The sequence below is a fragment of the Macadamia integrifolia genome, chromosome 5, assembly GCF_013358625.1.
Source record: "Macadamia integrifolia cultivar HAES 741 chromosome 5, SCU_Mint_v3, whole genome shotgun sequence".
Taxonomy (NCBI): domain Eukaryota; kingdom Viridiplantae; phylum Streptophyta; class Magnoliopsida; order Proteales; family Proteaceae; genus Macadamia; species Macadamia integrifolia.
This window is the reverse complement of record NC_056561.1, coordinates 37,729,712-37,751,110: the sequence shown is the minus strand read 5'-3', so window position 1 is coordinate 37,751,110 and position 21,399 is coordinate 37,729,712. Positions and strand designations below refer to the sequence as shown.

The window sequence follows — 21,399 nt, the reverse complement described above, 5'->3', positions numbered from 1 at the left end:
CACCCTTCTCTTATTGGGTTCAATTCCGATCTTCACTTGATTTTTCTTCATAGTTCTATGTTAATTATTTGGGAGGTTGGGCACACCAAACTAGTAGCTCAACCAATGGAGGAGGGGCTGGGATGGGAGAGGCATAGGGGTCATTTCCACAGGGGAAAGAGAAAGAGTAACAAATGTTGGAGTTTTGGACACCCTAGCAGTGTGACAGCCTTTTCCCATTAATTATTTTTGCTACTCAAAGTGATGTTCAGTCATGCTAAATTTGATTTTTTATCAAATGTATAGTCCACCAGCTGTGCTCTATGTTTTTAGTATGAGATGGAGTTCTTTATTTAGCTGCATAGAATAAACTAATGCTTCTTGGTGTCTCTCTCTCGTCCCATAATAGGGGTAGATATGTTATTTCATTTCATAGTGATACTAACCTCATCAATCCGTCTCACAGCAATTCTACTATAACAAACTATTTTTGGTGTAAGAAAAACCTACTTTTCGATCATATGAACGGATATGTATTAGTGCCATATCAATATCAGTCACAACCAATACCAATATATGTATTGATCAATATAATACCAAACCTATCCAATAAAAGTGAATTCTATTCATCATACATTGGCAAAAAGCATATATTCTAAACTACGTATAAGCATGTGATCATGGCCTTTGAGAAAGATGAAAAATCTCATCAAGAAGTCAATCCATATGATATAAATAGTGAAGAAGGTGCAACCACCTGTCCACTACACCTAAGCATCAACAAACATTCTAATCTCTATGAATACTGAGAATTGGATGCCTACCCACTAGCCCATGGTTTGATTTGGCTGGCTTATAAGGGCTATCCTGTTTTCAATCCTCAACTTGTCTAGTGGGTGCTGGTTTTCAATCCTCAACTTTTTCTTCTAAGCAAAGATTAAAATATGGCCATAGTTTTAAAAATTGGATTGGATTGGATTCGTCGAAATTGTTTGGATTGAATCGGTATAGGTTAAGATTGATCCTAAGATTTGACCGACCCGATACTGATCCAATGGTCATGATTACTTCTTCATGTCAATTAGGGCTAAGTTTCCCTTGAACATCCCAAATTTCTGCCTCATGGAAACTTCGTTGGTGCTCAAATTTTGTGTAATATTGATCACATGATCACCTATCAGTCAGTAAAGTTTCAGCCATACCCTTCTTGAAATTTCTAACTCAATGGCAAGTACTTGAGAGGTGGGTCTAACATAAGTTTAGGGAAAGTCAAGACTTCGACTTTCTTACCTCCATTTTCTTGAAATAATAATAATATAGTAATAAGTGTGGTGCAATAACCCCTTTGCTGGCTCCTTGTGAGTTTTATCTGGCTCCGATGTGGCACTTAGCACTCAAAAAAAAAAAAAAAAAAAAAACTTCCAACCTACCTAATTTCCTCACGTGAGGAAATATACTTTCAAAAGCTTATTGAAATTAAGTTCAACTTTATTAGTTTTGATTTACCAATTAAGATGAGACATAAATTTATAAACATGTGGATGTGCTATGAGTTATACAGCCTATCTAACAAAAGAATCCTAAAGAAATCAAGACCTCTTTGTGCCCAAAAGCATGGCCATGAGAAAAGAGTTACAAACAAAATTTTTTGCTGTCAGACAACTTGAATTATATATATATATATATATATATATTTAGGGAAGCTGCTAGGGTGTAAAGGTTTTTGACCCATTAGGGGTTTGGATCCATTCCTCTATGATGTTGATATCTAAGGGAGCTGTTAAAAGAATGGCAATTGTTTATGCCAAATAATAGAGGAAAGATTTATATACTAGAACATATACTACATTTGATTTTAGCCAAAATGGCCAAGAAAGGTGATGCAACTCATGCAAGGGTTTTGAACTGGAAAAAAAAAAAATTATAAACTGAAGTGAAAGTAAAACAAAGACAATCAAAAACCAGTGATGATGGCTGATGGGTGATTGAGGCCTGCATCCACTTACCTCTTATTTGGTTGCATGGATGCATGTGTTTCATATTTTTTTGAAGGAACATATTTTACTTGGAAAAAGGTGGATACATTAATGTCTTTTGCTAGCTGAATACCCTTGAGCGGTCCTAAAATTGCTTCTTTACCATCTTCTCCTATCATCAAATAGTTAGCATGACGTAAGATACATTTTCCGTATTAAATAAACAAGCTACCCATGCACTAATTTTTTTTTTATTTTCATCTATCCTGATTGTAACTAATAATATATTCTTACCATTTGAGAATTGGGTAAGTTTTTCAGATTGAAAAGATATCACGTGAATCATGTACATTGTGTGCTTTGTATTGAACCCCATTGCTAATCCAAAAATCTGCTTGTTTCAAGATTGAATAAAAATCTGGTTTTATCTCATGAAACAAGATTTTATTTCTATGTTTCCAAATAAAATAGCAAAAAGTCATGAAGATGGAAAAGAACCTCTTCAAATTTGATTTAGGTATATCCCTAGCATTGAAACAATACATAGCAAATTTATTGAAAGTTAAACCTTGCATTCGGTCTGGTTTGAGTCTTAATAGACTTGCAGCCCATACTCTTTTTATGAAATCACAACCAAAGAAGATATGCTGTAAAGATTCATGATGAATTCGACAAACCCACAAATGGGACCAATGTCCATCCATCTAGACAATATGTCCTTTGTAGGTGGGCACATGATCGTGGTGTATACCTCTCTTTTTTATTTTTTTTCCCTTTTATTGTTTTGATATTATGATGTGGGTCTTCTATGTATAAGATTCGACACCCACCGAAACTCTCTTGTTTTTTATTATTGGTTAGATGTATGATGCCTATAAGCAGCCAATCTATTGATCCCTTCCATTTTACTTTTGTGCATCCAATAATTTAAACCCCTCTAACAGTGTCAATCGATCAGTTTGGTTTGATTTTCGATTGAATTGAATCGATTTTGATATGTTACTAGGCCTACCTGTTATGGAAGGTTTCAGTTTTGGTTCATTTCTTATAATTTTTTGTTATTGGTTAAAAATCATGCAACTTTCATAATTTTTTGCTTTTTTTTTTTACCTGCTTCTCCTGTTGGCACCAAAGGCTAGAGGTATCCTGCATGGTCTATGGCAAGAGCTAGCAAAAAGGACAATGTTGAACTTGTGTAGCGGGTAATGTAGGGAACTTCTTACCCAAAAAAAAAGAAAAAAGGTAATGTAGGGAACTAAGGCTGGGTGGCCTAGGGTTTATTTCAGATTTTATTAAGGGCCTGTTTGGTATCGTTTCTGTTCCAGAAACGCCATTTCGTTTCAAAAACGAAAATTTCAGTTTCTGTGTCAAAACGCAGTTTTTAAACGAAAAAATGGTGTTTTAAAATTTCAGATTTTTATCGGGAAATTTTTTTTTTTTTTTTTTGTAAAATGGAACGAAACTGGGAAGACGGAACTCCATTTTGGAGTTCCGTCAAATCTCGCTTTTTCAGTTTTTTTTTTTCACTTTTTGTTCCAAAAAAACAGAAACGAACCATAAGTGCACCAAACAGAAGATTCAGTTTTTTCGTTCCAATAGAACGAAAAAACTCCAGAAACGTTTTTTTAGAACGATACCAAACGGGTCCTAACTATTTCCTCTTTTTCCTTGAAGATGAATGTATCTGTAACTCTTAAGATTGGTAGGATGTAGTTTTCAAGGCTAGGATGGGCAAGGTTACTACTACTTTGAGATGTTAATATAGCTAACTTTATATTTTAACAGTTTTCTTTTACGAGAAAAGAAAAATGATAAGGATTTGATTCTATCTAGAATGAACCGATTGGTTTTGATCGTTTCGTGCTGAAACTTTGAAAACCTTACCTCTCTAATAATCCAGTTGTCTTTTTTTTTTAATAGTAAATCTAATAATCCAGTTGTCTTTTTTTTCTTATAGTAAATCTAATAATCCAGTTGTCACTTAATACAAAAAGCTAGAACATACAAAACCCAAACCTCTCCCTTCCATAATCTTATTGAGCCATAAAGAACATACAAACTTGTAATGCTTTCTTCACTGAAAAAACAAAAAAAGTTATAATGCTTTCTTTTCCTCTCCAACGATTACTCCCTCTAACCACCTTTCAATTAGATATAAGCATGTTTTTAAGAGTTTTAATGTTCTCTTCAATGACCTAATATATTAAATGAATGAGAGGACCGTCCTAAGTTCATCCATCCATTTGATGCACGTTAAAGAGGATTTTGATGCCATATTTTATCACCTAAGATATGTGACTTCAGACAATTGACATATAGTCTTAGACGTGTCTGTATCTAATTGAAAGATGATTGAAACATGGAGGATCCAAATTCCAATCTCCACTCTATATATACCATTCTTCCCACCTTCAATTTCGCTTGCCTCCTTATAGTACTCGACATTTCATGGGATCTCCCACTTATCTCTCCTCCTCTCTCTAGTCTCTCCCCCGTTGATCTTAATTTTTAAGTTCCCATTACAAAGGGAAACAACAAAAACCAGAACCCATTCCTTCCTCTCACTCACAGTCAAGTCTCCATTACAAAGGAGATCATCAAAAACTTGGAAGCCATTATATTACATTAGACAGGTACCCGTTTCATTTTGAACATTTTGAGTTATTAAATCTTCTTCTTCTTCAAATCTTTCATGTTTCATCCTTTCGGGGAGATCTAGAGAGAAGGGTATGATCAGAAAAATGGAGGGAAACCAATTCGTGATCGAAGCAGCGGAAGTGGAATCAATGGCGAAAGAATCAGGGCTTTCCGTTCTGCAACTGCTACCATCCCTCGTGAAATCAGCCCAGAAACTGGCTAGGCCTCCAATATCAAAGTACCATGTCGGAGCCATAGGATTAGGTTCCGATGGCCGGATCTTCCTGGGTGGGAACGTCGAGTTCCCAGGTCTTCCCCTTCATCATTCCATCCACGCGGAGCAGTTCCTGGTAACCAACGCCGTCATCCATGGCGAGACACAATTGAAATACATCGCCGTCTCATCTGCTCCCTGCGGCCATTGCCGTCAGTTCTTGCAGGAAATTCGTGGCGCTTCCGAGATGAAGATCCTCGTCACCTCCACCGAGAATGGCGGAGGAGACCATCAAAATGATGAAGACGAAGCCTTCTCATTCCTGCCTCTCTCCACCTTCCTCCCTCACCGATTCGGCCCTGACGATCTCCTCGAGAGCGATGTCCCTTTACTCCTAGAGCCACGTCACAACGCTCTCGCTTTCATCGACGGCGTCAACCACCACGTCGAGAACAACGTCATCAACGGAGACGTCAACTGCAACAGCGATGTTGCAGATCACGAGAAAAAGTTGAAATGTGCAGCCCTGGAGGCAGCCAACAAATCACATGCTCCCTACAGTGTGTGCCCCTCAGGGGTAGCCCTCATGGACGTAGAGGGAAGAATCTATAAAGGGTCGTACATGGAATCAGCGGCGTATAATCCAAGCTTGGGACCCGTGCAGGCGGCGCTGGTGTCGTATCTGGCGGCGAGTGGCGGAGGTGGGTATGATAGGATCGTAGCTGGAGTGTTAGTGGAGAAGGAAGGAGCGGTAGTGGTACAAGACGGCACGGCACGGCTTCTTTTGCTCTCTGTTTCGCCCAGATGTGATTTTCGCGTATTTCATTGCCGAGCTTCTTCTTCTTCTTACAACTGTGAAAGGTTATCCACTTAGAATTTTTATGGTGGCAACTTTTCTTTTTTCATTTTTTTTTGTGATTAGAATGGTGTGAAGAAGAACTAATTGACTGGTTAATATGAAACAGACAAGGATCAAAAGTTACCCATATGGATGGATGAAATGAGATTCTCAGAATCAATCATCTCTTCCTACTCTGGTGCTTTGACCCCTTTAATTATCATTGATGATATTTATAATTTAATTATAATAGATAAAATTAAATATCTCTTTGAATCTAAGGATGAGATTAATGCAGAAACAGATGGGATTGTATTAGATTATCTTTATTTCTAGTTCATCCATTATCTTTGTTTTTATCTGTTGATTCTGATGATGATATCAGCTCCAATGATGACATCTTACTATCATGGACCCCAACTACTACTTTTCATTTTAGGATGGGAAATGGTAATTGCCCAGAATTGCTTGATTTGTCTTTCATATCCTCTGGTTTCCAAAATTTGAGCAAACAAAAAGAATCCAACAGTGGTTGATGTTCATGTGGACTCAAAATCATCTGCAATGGAGCAGTGAGGTGTGCTGAAAATTCGACGGTCAGAGTGCATGACTAGATCCTCCCAACTGCTAGATGTTCACTGCACTTCATCGTCCGCTGCAGACAATTTGGACACATTTATGTGTCAAACAATTTGACATTTTGTTATCTTGCTCCTTGATAAGATTGAGGTGAGAGATTAAGCTGATCACAGACGCAATTGTTTAGCAAGTATGGATAGAGAAGAAAATGGAAAGAACCAGAGAAGATTTGCCGTATGGTATTGGTAATGAATAAAATAATTGTGTGGATCTCTCAGCTTTGTCAAGTGAGAGAGAGATATTCCCCATGATGCTCTTCTCTCTAACTTTTGCCAAACTTGCAAATGAGGAGTCACCGCTGATTTCTGAATTGTGAATTTTGCTTCATCTTCCAGGTTCTATTATGCTACGTTTTGTTTGGGTTAACTGGGGCCACCAATTTTTTTCCCTCCAGATGACAAGGGCTCCTTCTAAAAGCCGCATTAAAAATCCCCCACTATGTTAGCTACACAAGGTCATACACAGTGGTTACATAGAACTATCGATCTTTGGCCTTAATCGGTTTAGGCAAGACTTTCAGTTTCACTTTTATACAATAAAGGGTATTTTGAGTAAACAAGATTTCTTGTTTACATCAATGTCATATTTCGATGATGAAAGATTTTAGACTTACATCAACCTCGTGTCAACATCATAATAAAATTTCTTTTCTACAATGTTATTTTGTTTTTACTTCATGTAACCAAACACTGACCGTTTTGCCCTCCTCAATCCAGCAAAGCCTTCACCTTGGTATTCTAGGGAGTATTTTAGATAATCAAGATATCGAGTGTATCTCAGCCTCATGTAATAATGAGGTTTTTATCTTTTCTATTATGATATTTTATTTTTTATATTTTAAAAACTATGTAAAGAAAAAACATAATAAGACAAAAATAATGATTAATTTATGCGCCTTTATTTCTTGTATTTATCAATGTTTTTTTTTTCCCTTGCATTCAAAACATAGCCTAAATCAAGAAACTACGCAAATCTGCCTAGTTAATATCCAACAATACACTAAATATTGGAACAAGAGCAATCGATCTGGATGTAATTAATGCTTTGATCCTGTACAAACCTTAATCCTTATGCCCTTCTGCGTAATAGCTCCAATCTGGATTCCCCATTTTATTCGTACCATTTGTCCCCTCCAAACACCCCCCATCATATCTTTTGAAGAACCCATTTGCTTCATCAGGCTTTGTAGGCCGCCCATGCCACCAATTTGCTTAAGCATTTGTGGTGGAAGGACTTTGCTCGTGTGTTGCGCATTCATAGTTCGAGATAATGCACTCATGTCACCCTTCTTTGGAAGCTTGAGGCCTTTCATTTTGCTCCAGATCTTGGCAAGCCGCTTATATTCTTCCAACATATCCATAACTTCCCTAACAGCACGACCAGAATCCCGAGCTATCCGCATGATCCGAGACTCATTCATAAGCTTTGGGTTCGAACTATCCAACTCTGGATAAGAATTTATAAGTTTACATGCAACAAGTATAAAATGTAAATGATCCGAGACTCATTAGCCCACAAATTTCAATAGCAGAACAAAAAATAAACAGTTAAAACGCATAAAAAACATAGACTAGATTGCAGTTACCCTCATTGGTCATGGAATCCATCATAGTCATGTAACGTTTGATCTTTGCTTGACTCTCTCTTTCACGACCCTTGGGCATTAGCTCGGCACTAAATCCCGGGAGCATCGAGAAAACCTACATGGTAACAAGAGTGGTTTATAATATTAGGTTCTTTTTGGGGGGAACGGATGTTTCCAATAGAATGAATATAATCCATGATGAAGGTGTTTTATAATTAAGATACATGGGAATAAAAAAAAATTGTCAAGAATATTAAGAGGTGTTATTTATAGGACAAAATCATCACAGGAGTCAACTTTTCCAAGTTGGGAATAAGTTCTGAGAATCAATAGAATGTAGAAACTGAAAGGTCACATGATAAGCAAGATATTTTACAAATTCTAAATGACAAAACATTTTTCCTTCCTCACTGAGTAAAACATATCCACAGATATTATTGGACAAAAGAATTTATTTTGATATAGAATGACTGAGTTTGTCACATTTTAACACAACAGCACAACCAGTCAGAAGAAAATATCTTTTTAGAAAGAAAATGAGAAAGATTTCACATAAAATTCCTTTTCTTTAATAAAAACTAGACATAAATGAAACCACATTGTTAAACAATCTTTGGCAGAGTAGAATATAAATAACAGACCTGGCCAATAGGACCCATTTTGAGTATGTTCTGGAATTGCTCATACATGATACACAAAGTAAAATTCCCTTCAGAAAGCTTCTGCAGAAGCTCAGGCTGTTGATCCATAGGCACAACTTCATGAATTTTGTCCATGAAACCCGACAAATCACCCATGCCTAATTGAAACAAAAGTTGGATAAGACTTATTCAAGATGTGAGATTTTACTTTGTTATTTTAATTTTTAAGAGAAGTCAAACTTTTGGACTATGAGTACACCAAACAGAATATGCCAAAACAGTAAGACGAAGGTTCAGTTAGAAGTAACCTAAAAGGCGGCTGACAAATGGCTTAACATCAAAAACTTCAAACTCATCTATGTGTTCTCCAGTTCCAATAAATATGACAGGGCTCTTTGTGGCAGCAACACTGCATATACAAGATCAATATTGAATTACAACTTTCTTTGGGCATTAAAAGCAAATATACGAATCCAACAAACAAACAGGATCTCACTTAAATACAGTAAGCTTAATGATTAAACCTACAAAATGTTGAATGTTAACAATGTTTCAAGTGATCTGGTCATTTTATATGACACAGATCAACCAATTAATAATTGATTGGATCGGAATTGGCTGGGGCCCTATAAACCCGCCAAGTCCCTTTGAAAGTAACACACTTTGCATTGTTGGTAGTTGTGGATTTTAAAGAGATTTTTTTTTTTTTTTGTCCAGGCAACACAACTATGTATATAAAGGATGAATAGTGAGTTTAAACAATTGTCTTATCCTTTTATTCTCATCAATTTTTCTTTTCTGTTGCCTTCCCTTCTCCCCTGCCAAAACTCAAGATGCAAACCAACCATTTCAATCCAGTGATTCACAGCTGCCAATAAAGCTAGTGATTAATACTGCTGTATAGAGAGGCTCCAATCCTATATCCTGTGTAGTATAGTAGAAATTATTAATATTGGGCAAGCTTCTTCCCAGCAGAAATCTAATGCCTTGAGTTTACTGCAGAGACCAGATTACTTTGCTACGGTTCTCAAAAAAATATTTGAGAAACCTTTAGGTGCTATAAAATATTTGAGCTTCTTGCCGACAGAAATCAAATGCCTTTGCTAAGAGTCTCAGATACAGGGTCAATGAACTACCAAGATTCTTAGTCTCTTGAGAGGAAGAGTAAGAACCAAGTAAAAAGGGACAAATGGGCTCGGTGGCTAGTCAGCAGCAACTAGAGGATCAGAAAACATCATATAACATTCACCTGCCAAGTAAAATCTCTTTCTTCTCATAAACTGCAGTGTTGGATATAATTAAAAGGTGGTCCACCTGCTTACAAAGAGAAAATCTCCTACATGCATGCATTTGGTGCCTAAATGACACTGATTTCACATAGTGAGTTGGTACATCATCTTCTAATTCCCTATTCCCCTCACCAGCATAGTTCGAAGAGATCTTGCTAAGAAATCATTTTTTTTTTTTTTTGGCTTTCACGAGTCGAGATTGGAAAACGACAATATTTTAGGCACTGAGATTTCGGTTAATTTCTCGGTTTCGATTCATCTCGACCAAGTCACATGATGTTTTACACCCCATTTCGATGAGATTTCTCGCCTTTCTAGCTAGATCTCACCTGTCTCGCCCTATTATGAAGAAAAACCCCACAAGACTGTTTCTGTGATTCTTCTTGCCAAATCTCACCTCTACAGTAGAGATTATCAATTTCAACACTTGGAGATTGCAGATAGACACTTTATTATGTCTTCTAATTCCTTATGATTATTTTTGGGTGCATAGTAAATACATTACCAAGAGGAAGAAAAAAGAGGAAATATACATCCCTAGGGGCAAGAAAACAAAACACTTAAGAAGGATGATACAAACCCATTAAAGGGCGGGAAAGGAGGGCAAAAGAAGAGAGGGTGAATCCAAAGGTGATTGACAGTAGCATGGAAAGCAAACTTTCCCACAGTGTCACAGATAGAAGAACCAGCGTAGGTCATGTCAACCCAGATCCATTCCCTCCTAAAGGGGGGGAGAATTCTTCTCTTAACAGGCCAGCATTTAGAGATAACATTTTTCCAAATAGTGGAGGAGAAAGGGCAATCAAAGAAGAGGTGATCAGAGTCTTCTTTCCCATTCCAGCAAAGACAGCAAGCCAGAGGGACATTGAGATGATGAGTGAAGAGGAAGGCTTAGGTGGGGTGACAGTTGGAGAGAGCTCTCTAGGTGGTGAAGATATGATGATGAATGTGACCTTTGAACTAAACAAGCTTGTGCCAAGGGGAAAGGGTGATTGGGGACGAATTAGATTCAAGGCAAAAGAGAAGGAGAAAATTCCTACAAGGTCGGGGGATTAGACGACTTTATCACTACCACCAGGAGACGGGGAAAGAGAGGAGAGGGGGGAGGAAGGGATAGGGGACACCAAGAACCATTCTGAATGATGGAGGATACATGAGAAAGCCTACCCAATCTAGAAGGGTATATAGTCTTGGCTCTGATGAGAGAGGAGAATGCCAAAGGTGTGCCAGTTATCAAGCCAAAGAGAAGTGGATAGGCCATCCACACCAATGGAGCGGATGGCAAGCAAGGCACTGGGACAGAGGGTAAGGATGCGATGCCAGACCCAATTCCTTATGCTTATTTTAGTTGTTTTACACTTAAATTATGAGTGTTCTAAAAATACTAGACATTGTGTGGAATAGTCTAAGGTAGACCTACGCCATCGACTACCAACCTAGGGTCCAAAGTCAAAGTACCATTTTGGGTTTGATTAAAAAAAAAAAAAAAATTAATGTTTCCAATATATTTTGAAATCCTAAAATAGGCTACATGACAAGTTTCATGGGCTAACTTGGGCATATGGCCACCGAAACACATCCCCGGGTTTTCCCAAGTTGTCCTGTCCAAAAATACATGGTTTTGCCGAGGTCCTGGATTTTGGCCTTGGAGAAACCAGGACCTCGAATCTTGCTCACCAGTGAGGTATAATTTGAATCACAGCTTTTCACATTCACCGGTTCATGCCAGTCGCCAAATACTACAAGATGTAATATCGCGTTGGAAGTGTTAAAGTTGGCAGTAAAAAATGAGGCACTTGTGAAATCCTATCAGCAGTAATCTGTTCACGTATAAGGGTTGAGACAACAAAAAACTTTGGGTTGTAGTGAGCTACCATACAGAGATGCCACTCTGGATAAACATATAATTTCATTTGGGCTTCTAAATGAAGTACATGAAGTAGTAAATCTAGTTTAAATTTTAACAAGGAGATAGGGAGATATAGCTATGCATACCTAACCTGACAGGTTATGGCTACTTATTGTATAGTTTTAGCAACTCATTATGGTCAGTTTTTGCTGCTCCAGAGTAATGTAGAACTAGAATCACAAGTAATCCTAATCCCAAGCAGGATCTCAAAATCTGATTGAATAGGGAAGATGTCCTCCAATAGGTTTGGTTCTAAGCAGACAAATAAAAGGAAAATAAGAAAAGAAAGAGAATTTGATGGAGGTTTGAGAAGGGTGGAAGAAGAATTAGGGAATGGGCATCTCACCCTCAGGTTTAGGCATCTCACCTAACTGCATCCCACAGCACAATAGCATAATCCATCATTTTTTCTTTAACTCAAATCTATCTTCTCATTAAAATTGATGGGCTTTAAATAGCCTTACATTGCTTGGACACAAAGACAAAATAAAAAAAAGGAAACTAATGCTGGAAATAAAACCTTCTAATTTAACTTCTAACTTGCTAACCAAGTAAGAGTAAATTAGAAACTAACAACTAAACACAAAAAGAAAACTAAACTAAGTTACAAAATAGAAACTTCCTTGACTAATAAAATAGGAAACTAACTAGCTCACCAAGAAAAATAGAAACTAATTAAAGTAAACTAAATAGGAAACTGAAATATGAAATATGGAACCAATACTGTTCACGTGAACAGTGCAACGAGTACTGTTCACATGAACAATGCTTTTGTAAACAGTAATTTCTGGGTGCTGTTTGCATGAACAGTGTTTGTGAACAGTAATTTCTGGGTTACTGTTATGTGAACAGTGTTTGGTGAACAGTATTCTGACTTGTTTTTATCTTCATCTTCAAGCTTTGATCTACATCACAGAGGGTTTTCCTTCTCCCTCACATAATAATAACTAATATCTTTACAGAGAAAAGTTTGAATAAAAATGAAAGACAACACAATCAATCCTTTCAGAGAGAAGGACAGCATGATCTAATGCATATCAGGCTTACATGATTGTCACTTCCTTCCTGTCTATGGAAGAATCAAGACTATGAAAGCAACAAGTATTAAATGGATCAACAATTAAATGTAATGGCAATCTAGTAAACTATCAAAGCTTATGAAGGAAGAGTGGCAGTTTAGTAAATAAAGGGAATGTTAAAGGACAGATTGGTAGTTAGTTAGGAGAAAGGATATAAAGGTGATTATAATTACAGATGGAGGATAGACTTGGAACAAAGTTTATGTAAAAGGGTAAGAAGTAATACGAGTGGGAGGGGTAATAGGGAAAGTGGGGGAAATAAGTTAAAGAAGCAAATATTGTACAGCGGGGAAGTTGTCCCTGACCTCATGCAAACTGCAACTGGCGGAAGAACCCATCTCAAATAAATCGAAAGCACTCTTCCAATATAAGTCCAAAATTGTTCGAACTCAGGAGAAGACTAATATCCCATAGGACTGTTGAATCTGACAATCAAACTCCCAAAATAACAAAGAACACATGGATTTTAAGATCTACAATCAAACCCAGCAGAAGAACAAAACCCAGAAATGGATTCGACTCGGAGATCTGTATTCCAGAAAGGTTTTGAGCAGAGATTCTACAGGTAGGGTCATCTTAACGGTTGTGAATAACCAACTCAATAACAGAACAAAGGGAGAAGAATTGAAAATCGACCCGGTCTATCTGGGCTGCAAGTATCGCCATAAATAGAGCACTCTGTATAGGTTTAAAGGAAGCTGAAATAAAAGGTGATAAAGAGGAAGTCTGATCTGAGAACAGATGAACAAGAGAAAGAGAGGAGTTCAAAGCACACACAGTGAATCTCAGTTTTTCAATATCTCATTCCAAATCTTTTTCATCATGGGTACATGCAAGTATATAAAGAAAATAAACGCTCCTAATTGGAGTAAAACTGTTAACAAGTTTGAAAATGCAAATAAAAATCTATCTGCTACTTGATATTAATGACTCTAACAAGATAAAGACAAAAAAAGAAAACAAATTACATAGTTATCCCTAATTATCCCTATGCCTAACTGCATCACCCAGACCCAGTGCTTAGGCATATAGAGCATAACAACATGCATAAATAGAATAGACAACCACCTAATTTATGCATCTGATCTTGAACGTTGTCAGGGTATATTAAAGATAATAAAACAATTTAATAATACATGATTTACCAGACCATTCTACCAATTATACAATTACAAGAGACTGCAGCATCTACGGCATTTCTAAAGTAGTAAAATGCAGCTGGATTTATTGAATGTGTCCAGATGAAGCAGCTCCAAATATAACAAAACTTACGCACTAAGAGCACCGCCTCCTTTTGCATGCCCATCCATTTTGGTAACAATAACAGCCCCAACAGAAACACTTTGTTTAAATGCTTGAGCTTGATCAAATGCAGCCTGACCAATACTGCTATCCATAACAAACATAACAAGATCGGGTTTCTGTGCCGTTGAGTTAAAAGAGAATTAAAACTCACAACACATAATTAATGCATAAAAAGTCCTAGGATGAAAGGAACAAGTGAGCAAGGTACCGTTGCTTCAGACACTTGATGCATTTCTTCAAAGAGAGCAGCTTCCTGTTTGTGGCGCCCACTTGTGTCTACAATAATAAGGTCACAATTTTCCTTCTTAAACCTTTCCACACCTTCCTCTGCAATTTTCACAGGATCTGATTCCATATAACTGTGGATGAAAACCAAATTGATGTTATATCCACACAAAAAGCACATAACATGTGGATCAGCACACAAAAAGCACATAACATGTGGATCAGTTTCACATGCATAAATAGAAGCAAAACTTTGAAAACAAAAACTAAATAATTATAAATTTAGGTAAATGATAATAGTTCCAAAGTTGAGGGCGAACCTCGGTGCAACGATAAGGTTACTCCATTGCGACCTAGTGCTCATGGGTTCGAGTTAGGAAACAACCTCTCCGCAAAGCGAATGTAAGGCTGCATACATTATGACCCTCTCTAGACCTTGCAGTGCGAGAGCCTCATGCACTGGGTACGCCCTTTTATAATAGGTCCACATCTCTTGATTATCTACTCCCTCAATGAATTTGGCCAAAAATTGAACATAGAATACTTAAGCAGCCTAATAAGGTAGGTAGGAACTACCCAACCCCAGTTAGGATCCTCAAACAATGGTCAAACAATTTCTAATTGATGATATTAATATCTCCCAATAGTACAGTAAATACAGGCCAGCAATACCCTAACCGCAGGTCACCAAGTAGGTCAAATAGGAAGATTTCAAAAGTTATCCTTATGCACCTCAGATGGACAAGCTCTTCTGGTCGAGTGGCTCTCTTGTAAGGTCCAACAAAACCCCCAAAGATCAGCCATTTTCACTAACTGGGTGAAAAGTTATGACCCCAACAGGATTAGGGCAGTTTTAGGGCTGAAAAGGGAGATTTTCACTTAAAGCAGCTACAGGCCTCTATAGGCCTCAAGACCTAGGTTGAGTTCCCTTCTTGGTGCTCCTAATCAACCATAAAAAAAGGGCCTGAAGCTGATCTCTGGTCTGGGAGATAGGAGGTATTGATTGGCACATCAAAATCCTAACAAATCTGAGTCGAGTCGATTCTGGCTGTAGATTGATCTCTGTTCTTCAATCTTGCAGGATGGTTTTGTAATTCTGATGATGATGTTTAGCACTCGCAAATAAAGGAAAAACAAAGGAGAAAAGGAATTCGATGGAGAGGTTGAGAAGGGGGAACAAGAAGGGTAGGTTTTGGGCATCTCATCCAAATGCATCCCACAGCACAACGGCATAAGCCACTTTTTTTGTTTAACTCAAATCTATCTTTTCATTATAATTGATGGGCTTTAAAAAATATAACCTTCTAACTTAACTTCTAACTTGCTAATCAAGTAAAAGTAAATTAGAAATTAACAACTAATGATAAAAAAGAAACTAAGCTAAGTTAAAAAATAGAAACTACTTGACTAACAAAATAGGAAACTAACTTGGACTCTAGGCTATAAGTGTAATTCAATGGCAGCTGGAGGTCTTCTCTTGAAGCTTCTTCCTTCAACAATAAGGGATAGCTAGCTGCTTCTAGAAGCTTCACTTCAAGACAAAAACTGCAGGGGTTACTTTTCATGTGAACAGTGTTTAATGGTTTTTGCATAGAGACTGGTTCGATGGCTGCCTGAGGGGTCTTCTAGAAGACCAATTAGGAAACAAAATATTCTCTAATCAATGGGACATCTATGCTGATTCAATGGCTGCATGTATGGACCAGCATAGGATCAACAAGTGGGGCCAGCAAGGCTTGCTCGATGGGACGAAACCAGGTCCAGACCTTGGGAAAGAATTGAACCATGGTTTGGTCATTTCAAATCCTCCTTTTGACAGCCCTATGTACATCAACTTTCCCAATCATTTCTCAATGTACAGCAGAATGACAAGTCCAGGACTTAAGGGAATCATGTGGTTAAATTGGCTAGAAGCACAAGATTCCATTTAATGTTCTGCAACTTACAAGGATCAAAGTAAGCTATCTTTCCAAGTGTCTTGCATCAAGTGAAGAAGCAAATACACAAGGGCGACAATACCAACGGGATAAATATTCTATGTGCAGATGCAGTATAATAATATCTATAAGCCAATTTAAGAGAAACGTATCAATATCTATAAATCTTTACTGTAAAAATCTTATGTAGCTACTGCACTAACAGGAAAGATGTAACAAGAAAATACTACCTTCCATAAAATGGGATCTTAGCTTTAGTTGCATTCTGCTTCAACTGGTCAAAGGCAACAGCCCTAAATGTATCTGCACAAACTAGAGCAGGTTTCCAGCCCTTTTTTTTATGATAATATGCTTACTTTGTACAAGTTGTGGTCTTCCCAGAACCTGGATATTCCACAGAAAATAAGTTGCTGTTGTCGGAAACGAGAAAAGAGGCAAAAAGATAAATAGCCATAAATGCATAGAAAAAACACAGGCTACTTTCTTGCAGCCATTTGGCTGATGATAAAAAAAAAACAATATGGACTTGTAAATGAATCCAATTATACATGTCTATGTATATGCCTCTGTAGTCAGGACAACATTTGACAACAAAGTGAAATCTTACTTAGCATAAAACCCATGATTTACACACACTGGAAAAATTAAGCAGGAATTTGCATAAAATAGGAGGAAACAGGAATCCATAAAGAGTTGACCATATAAATAAATCCAGGTGACCATGGTTAATTTCAAAAACAGAATGACAGAAATATAATTTGCATGCCTTCTTAACCAAACTCCTGGTGTGAAATCTCAAATACCCTTCAATTAAGCCACTACTAAGTTGACATTAACTGTCATTCATAAGGAAACACACAGATGAAAGCAATATTCATATATTGGACTTCCCAATGAGTTATTGACATGATCCAATCAGTTCTTCCATTTCCAACATGCTACATGGGTTGCCTCTTAAACTTCACAACAACAACAACAACAACAACAACAAAGCTAAGCCTTATCCCAACTAAATGGGGTCGGTTACATGGATCCGCAAGTAATTGAAAAAAAAAAAAAAAAAAAGCTTTGGGACATCCCACTCATGAACTTTCGGCAACTTGAATCCTAGCCCTCCAAGCAGCTCTGTTAGATGTGTTACTTGGGTGAAGACTTAACTTCTGCATGTCTCTGCTAATTACCTCATCAATGGTCAATTTTGGGCTACCCCTAGCCCTTTTAGCTCCATTCATTTGCATCTGGTCACTCCTCCGTACTGGTGCATCCAAGGGCCTCCTTTGGACATGTCCAAGCCATCATAACCGACACTCTCTAAGCTTATCCTAGATTTGGACAACTCCTAAATCCGATCTAACTGGTCATTTCTTATTCTATTTCTCAGGGTTTTGCCGTACATCCATCTCAACATCTTCATCTCAGCCACACTCAACTTATCTATGTTATGCTTCTTGACTGCCCAACATTCTGCACCAAACATTATAGCTGGTCTTATGGTTGTCCAGTAGAATTTTCCTTTAAGCTTTAGAGAAATACGTCAATCACATAACACTACAGACTCCCCTCTCCATTTCATCCATCATACTTTAATTCTGTGAGAAACATCATCATCAATCTCACCTTCTTTATTTAACATATAGCCCAGATATCTGAAAGTCACTTTGCTGGATCTCTCTCCCCTCAATTTTCACTCCCTCGTTATCCATCCTCAATCGACTGAAGTTACACCTCATGTATTCCGTCTTCATTCTACTTATCTTGAGATCTCTCGATTCTAATGTATATCTCTATAGTTCTAACTTATCATTAATCTCTATCATAGTTTCACCGACCAGGACAATATCATTTGTAAAAAGCATACACCACGAGACCTCTCCTTGAATATTCTTCGTTAAATCACCCATGACAAGTGTAAATAGGTAGGGACTCAATGCGGATCCTTGATGTAACCCGATATTAATTGGGAACTCAGCACCTTGGCCTCCCACAACTCTCACACTAATAACCACATCTCCATACATGTATCCACGTATTTGTTTGACACTTCTTTCTTCTCTAACACCTGCCTGATTAAATCTCTAGGAACCCTGTCGTAGGCCTTTTCCAAGTCGATGAAGACCATGAAAATCCCTCTTGTAAGTTCTGGCTATTTCCATAAGCCTCCTAAGTAGGTAGATCGCTTCTGTAGTGGATCTCCCAGGCATGAAACCGAATTGGTTCCCTGAGATATTAGTTTCTCTTCTTAAGCGAACTTCTATTACCATCTCCCATAATTTCATGGTATGACTCATAAGTTTTATGCCTCTATAGTTGTTGCAGCTCTCTTAAAACCTACTTTTCGACCACATAAACTGATATGTATTAGTGTCATATCAATATCAGTCACAACCAATACTAATATATGTATTGATCAATATAATACCAAACCTATCCAACAAAAGTGAATTCTATGCCATCATATATAGGCAAAAAGCATATATTCTAAACTATATATAAGCATGTGATCATGGCCTATGAGAAAGATGAAAAATCTCATCAAGAAGTCAATCCATATGATATAAATAGTGAAGAAGGTGCACCCACCGTCCACTACGCCTAAGCATCAACAAACATTCTAATCTCTATGGATACTGGGAATTGGATGCCTACCCACTAGCCCATGGTTTGATTGGGCTGGCTTATAAGGGCCATCCTGGTTTTCAATCCTCAACTTGTCTAGTGGGTGCTGGTTTTCAAATTTCAATCCTCAACTTTTTCTTCCAAGCAAAGATTAAAATATGGCCATAGTTTTAAAAATTGGATTGGATTGGATTGGTCGACATCGCCTGGATTGAATCGGTATAGGTTAAGATTGTTTATCTGATACCAATTCAACGGTCATGATTACTTCTTCATGACAATTAGGGCTAAGTTTCCCTTAAACCTCCCAAATTTCTGCCTCGTGGAAACTTTGTTGGTGCTCAAATTTTTTGTATCAGTTGATCGCATGACCACCTATCAGTCTGTTAAGTTTCAGCGATACCCTTCATGAAATTTCTAGCTCAATGGCAAGTACTTGACAGGTGGGTCTAACGTAAGTCAAGGAAAGTCAAGACTTCAACCTTCTTACACCCATTTTCTTGAAATAATAATAATATAGTAATGAGTGCGGTACAGTAACCCCTTTGCTGACTCCTTGTGAGTTCTTGTCTGGCTCCGGTGTGGGACTTAGCACTTAAGAAAAAGGAACTTCCAGCCTACCCAATTTCCTCACGTGGGGAAATATACTTTCAAAAGCTTGTTGAAATTAAGTACAAATTTATTAGTTTTGATTTACCAATTGAGATGAGACAAAAATTTATAAACATGTGGATGTGCTATGAGTTATACAGCCCAGCTAACAAAAGAATCCTAAAGAATCAAGACCACTTTGTGCCCAAAAGCATGGCTATGTACAAACAAAATTTTTTGCTGTCAGACAGCTAGAATTATATATGTATTTAGGGAAGCTGCTAGGGGTGTTAGGTTTTTGACCCATTTGGGATTTGGATCCATTCCTCTATGATGTTGATATCTAAGGGAGCTGTTAAAAGAATAACAATTGTTTATGCCAAATAATAGAGGAAAGATTAATATACTTGGAACACATACTAGACTTGATCTTAGCCAAAATGGCCAAGAAAGGTGATGCAACTCATGCAAGGGTTTTGAACTGGAAAAAAAAAATTATAAACTGAAGTGAAAGTAAAACAAAGACAATCAAAAACCAATGATGATGGCTGATGGGGTGATTAAGGCCTGCATCCACTTACCTCTTATTTGGTTGCATGGATGCATGTGTTACATATTTTTTTGAAAGAACATATTTTACTTGGAAAAAGGTGGGCACAATCATGTATTTTGCCAGCTGAATACCCTTGAGTAGTCCTAAAATTGCTCCTTTACCATCTTCTCCTGTCATCAAATAGTCAGCATGACATAAGATACATTTTCCGTGGTTAAATAAACAAACTGGCCATGCACCAATTTTTTTATTTTTATCTGTCCTGATTGTGACTGATATTATATTCTTACCATTTGGGATTGGGTAAGTTTGAAAAGTTTTTCAGATTGAAAAGATATCACCTGTCAATCATGTACATCATGATCATGTGCTTTGTATTAAACCCCATTGCTAATCCAAAAATCTGCTCGTTTCAAGATTGAATAAAAATCTGGTTTCATCTCATGAAATAAGATTTCGTTTCTATGCTTCCAAATAAAATAGTAAAAAGTAATAAAGATGGAAAAGAACCTCTTCAAATCTAATTTAGGTATATCCCCCGAATTGAAGCAATACATAACAAATTTATTGAAAGTTAAACTTTGCAGTCGGTCTGGTTTGAGTCCTAATGGACTTGCAGCCCAGACTCTTTTTATGAAATCACAATAAAAGAAGATATGCTGTAAAGATTCATGATGAATTCGACAAAACCCATAAATGGGATCAATGTCCATCCATCTAGACAACATATCCTTCATAGGCGGGCACATGATCATGGTCTATACGTTTTTTTTCACTTTCTCTCTCTCTCTTTTTTTCCTTTTATTGTTTTGATATTATGATATGGGTCTTCTACGTACAAGATTCGACACCCACCGAAACTCTCTTCCTGTTTTTTTATTATTAGTTAAGACATATGATGCATATAAACACTCAATCTATTGATCCCTTCCATTTTACTTTTGCGTATCCAACAAATTAAACCTCTAAAAGTGTCAATCGATCAGTTTGGTCTGATTTTTGATTGGGCTAAATCGGTTTTGATATGTCACTGGGCCAACCTGAAACCAAACTGTGATGGAAAGTTTCAGTTTTGATTCATTTCTTATAATTTCTTGTAATCATGCTACTTTCATAATTTTTTGTTTTATCTGCATCTAATTTTTTGTTTTATCTGCATCTCCTGTTGGCACCAAAGGCTAGAGGTATCCTGCATGGTCTATAGCAAGAGCTAGCAAAAAGGACAATGTTGATCTCGTGTAGTGGGTAATGTAGGGGACTAAGGGTGGGTGGCTTTGGGGTTTATTTAAGATTTTATTAATTATTTCCTCTTTTTCCTTGAAGATGAATGTATCTGTAACTCTTAAGATTGGTAGGTTGTAGAGTAATTTTTAAGGCTAGGATGGG

The 21,399-nt window shown here is 37.3% G+C and overlaps 2 protein-coding genes across 11 annotated transcripts in view; one reads left to right on the top strand and one right to left on the bottom strand.

Moving 5' to 3' along the window:
• Positions 1-4,263: 4,263 nt before the first annotated feature.
• Positions 4,264-5,973, top strand: LOC122079372 (cytidine deaminase 1-like). The gene has a single exon (XM_042645781.1). The coding sequence runs from the start codon at positions 4,685-4,687 to the stop codon at positions 5,678-5,680; it is 996 nt and encodes a 331-aa protein (XP_042501715.1). The 5' UTR covers positions 4,264-4,684; the 3' UTR covers positions 5,681-5,973.
• Positions 5,974-7,159: 1,186 nt separating this feature from the next.
• Positions 7,160-21,399, bottom strand: part of LOC122079371 (signal recognition particle 54 kDa protein 2-like) — a 31,562-nt gene continuing 17,322 nt past the window's right edge. For 8 of the 10 annotated variants that reach the window (XM_042645770.1, XM_042645775.1, XM_042645776.1 and 5 more), the window contains 2 exons: positions 20,042-20,183; positions 16,487-16,637 (listed from right to left, as the gene is read on the bottom strand). Coding sequence is in view for 1 of the 10 variants with exons in the window: in XM_042645780.1 (XP_042501714.1) it covers positions 7,320-7,729; positions 7,869-7,983; positions 8,510-8,667; positions 8,818-8,918; positions 14,059-14,207; positions 14,300-14,450; positions 20,042-20,183 (1,226 nt within the window). In the remaining 9 variants the exon portion in view is untranslated. Of the gene's footprint in view, positions 7,730-7,868; positions 7,984-8,509; positions 8,668-8,817; positions 8,919-14,058; positions 14,208-14,299; positions 14,451-16,486; positions 16,638-20,041; positions 20,184-21,399 lie in introns of those variants that run through there. The other 2 variants (XM_042645780.1, XM_042645773.1) reach the window with 2 other exon arrangements.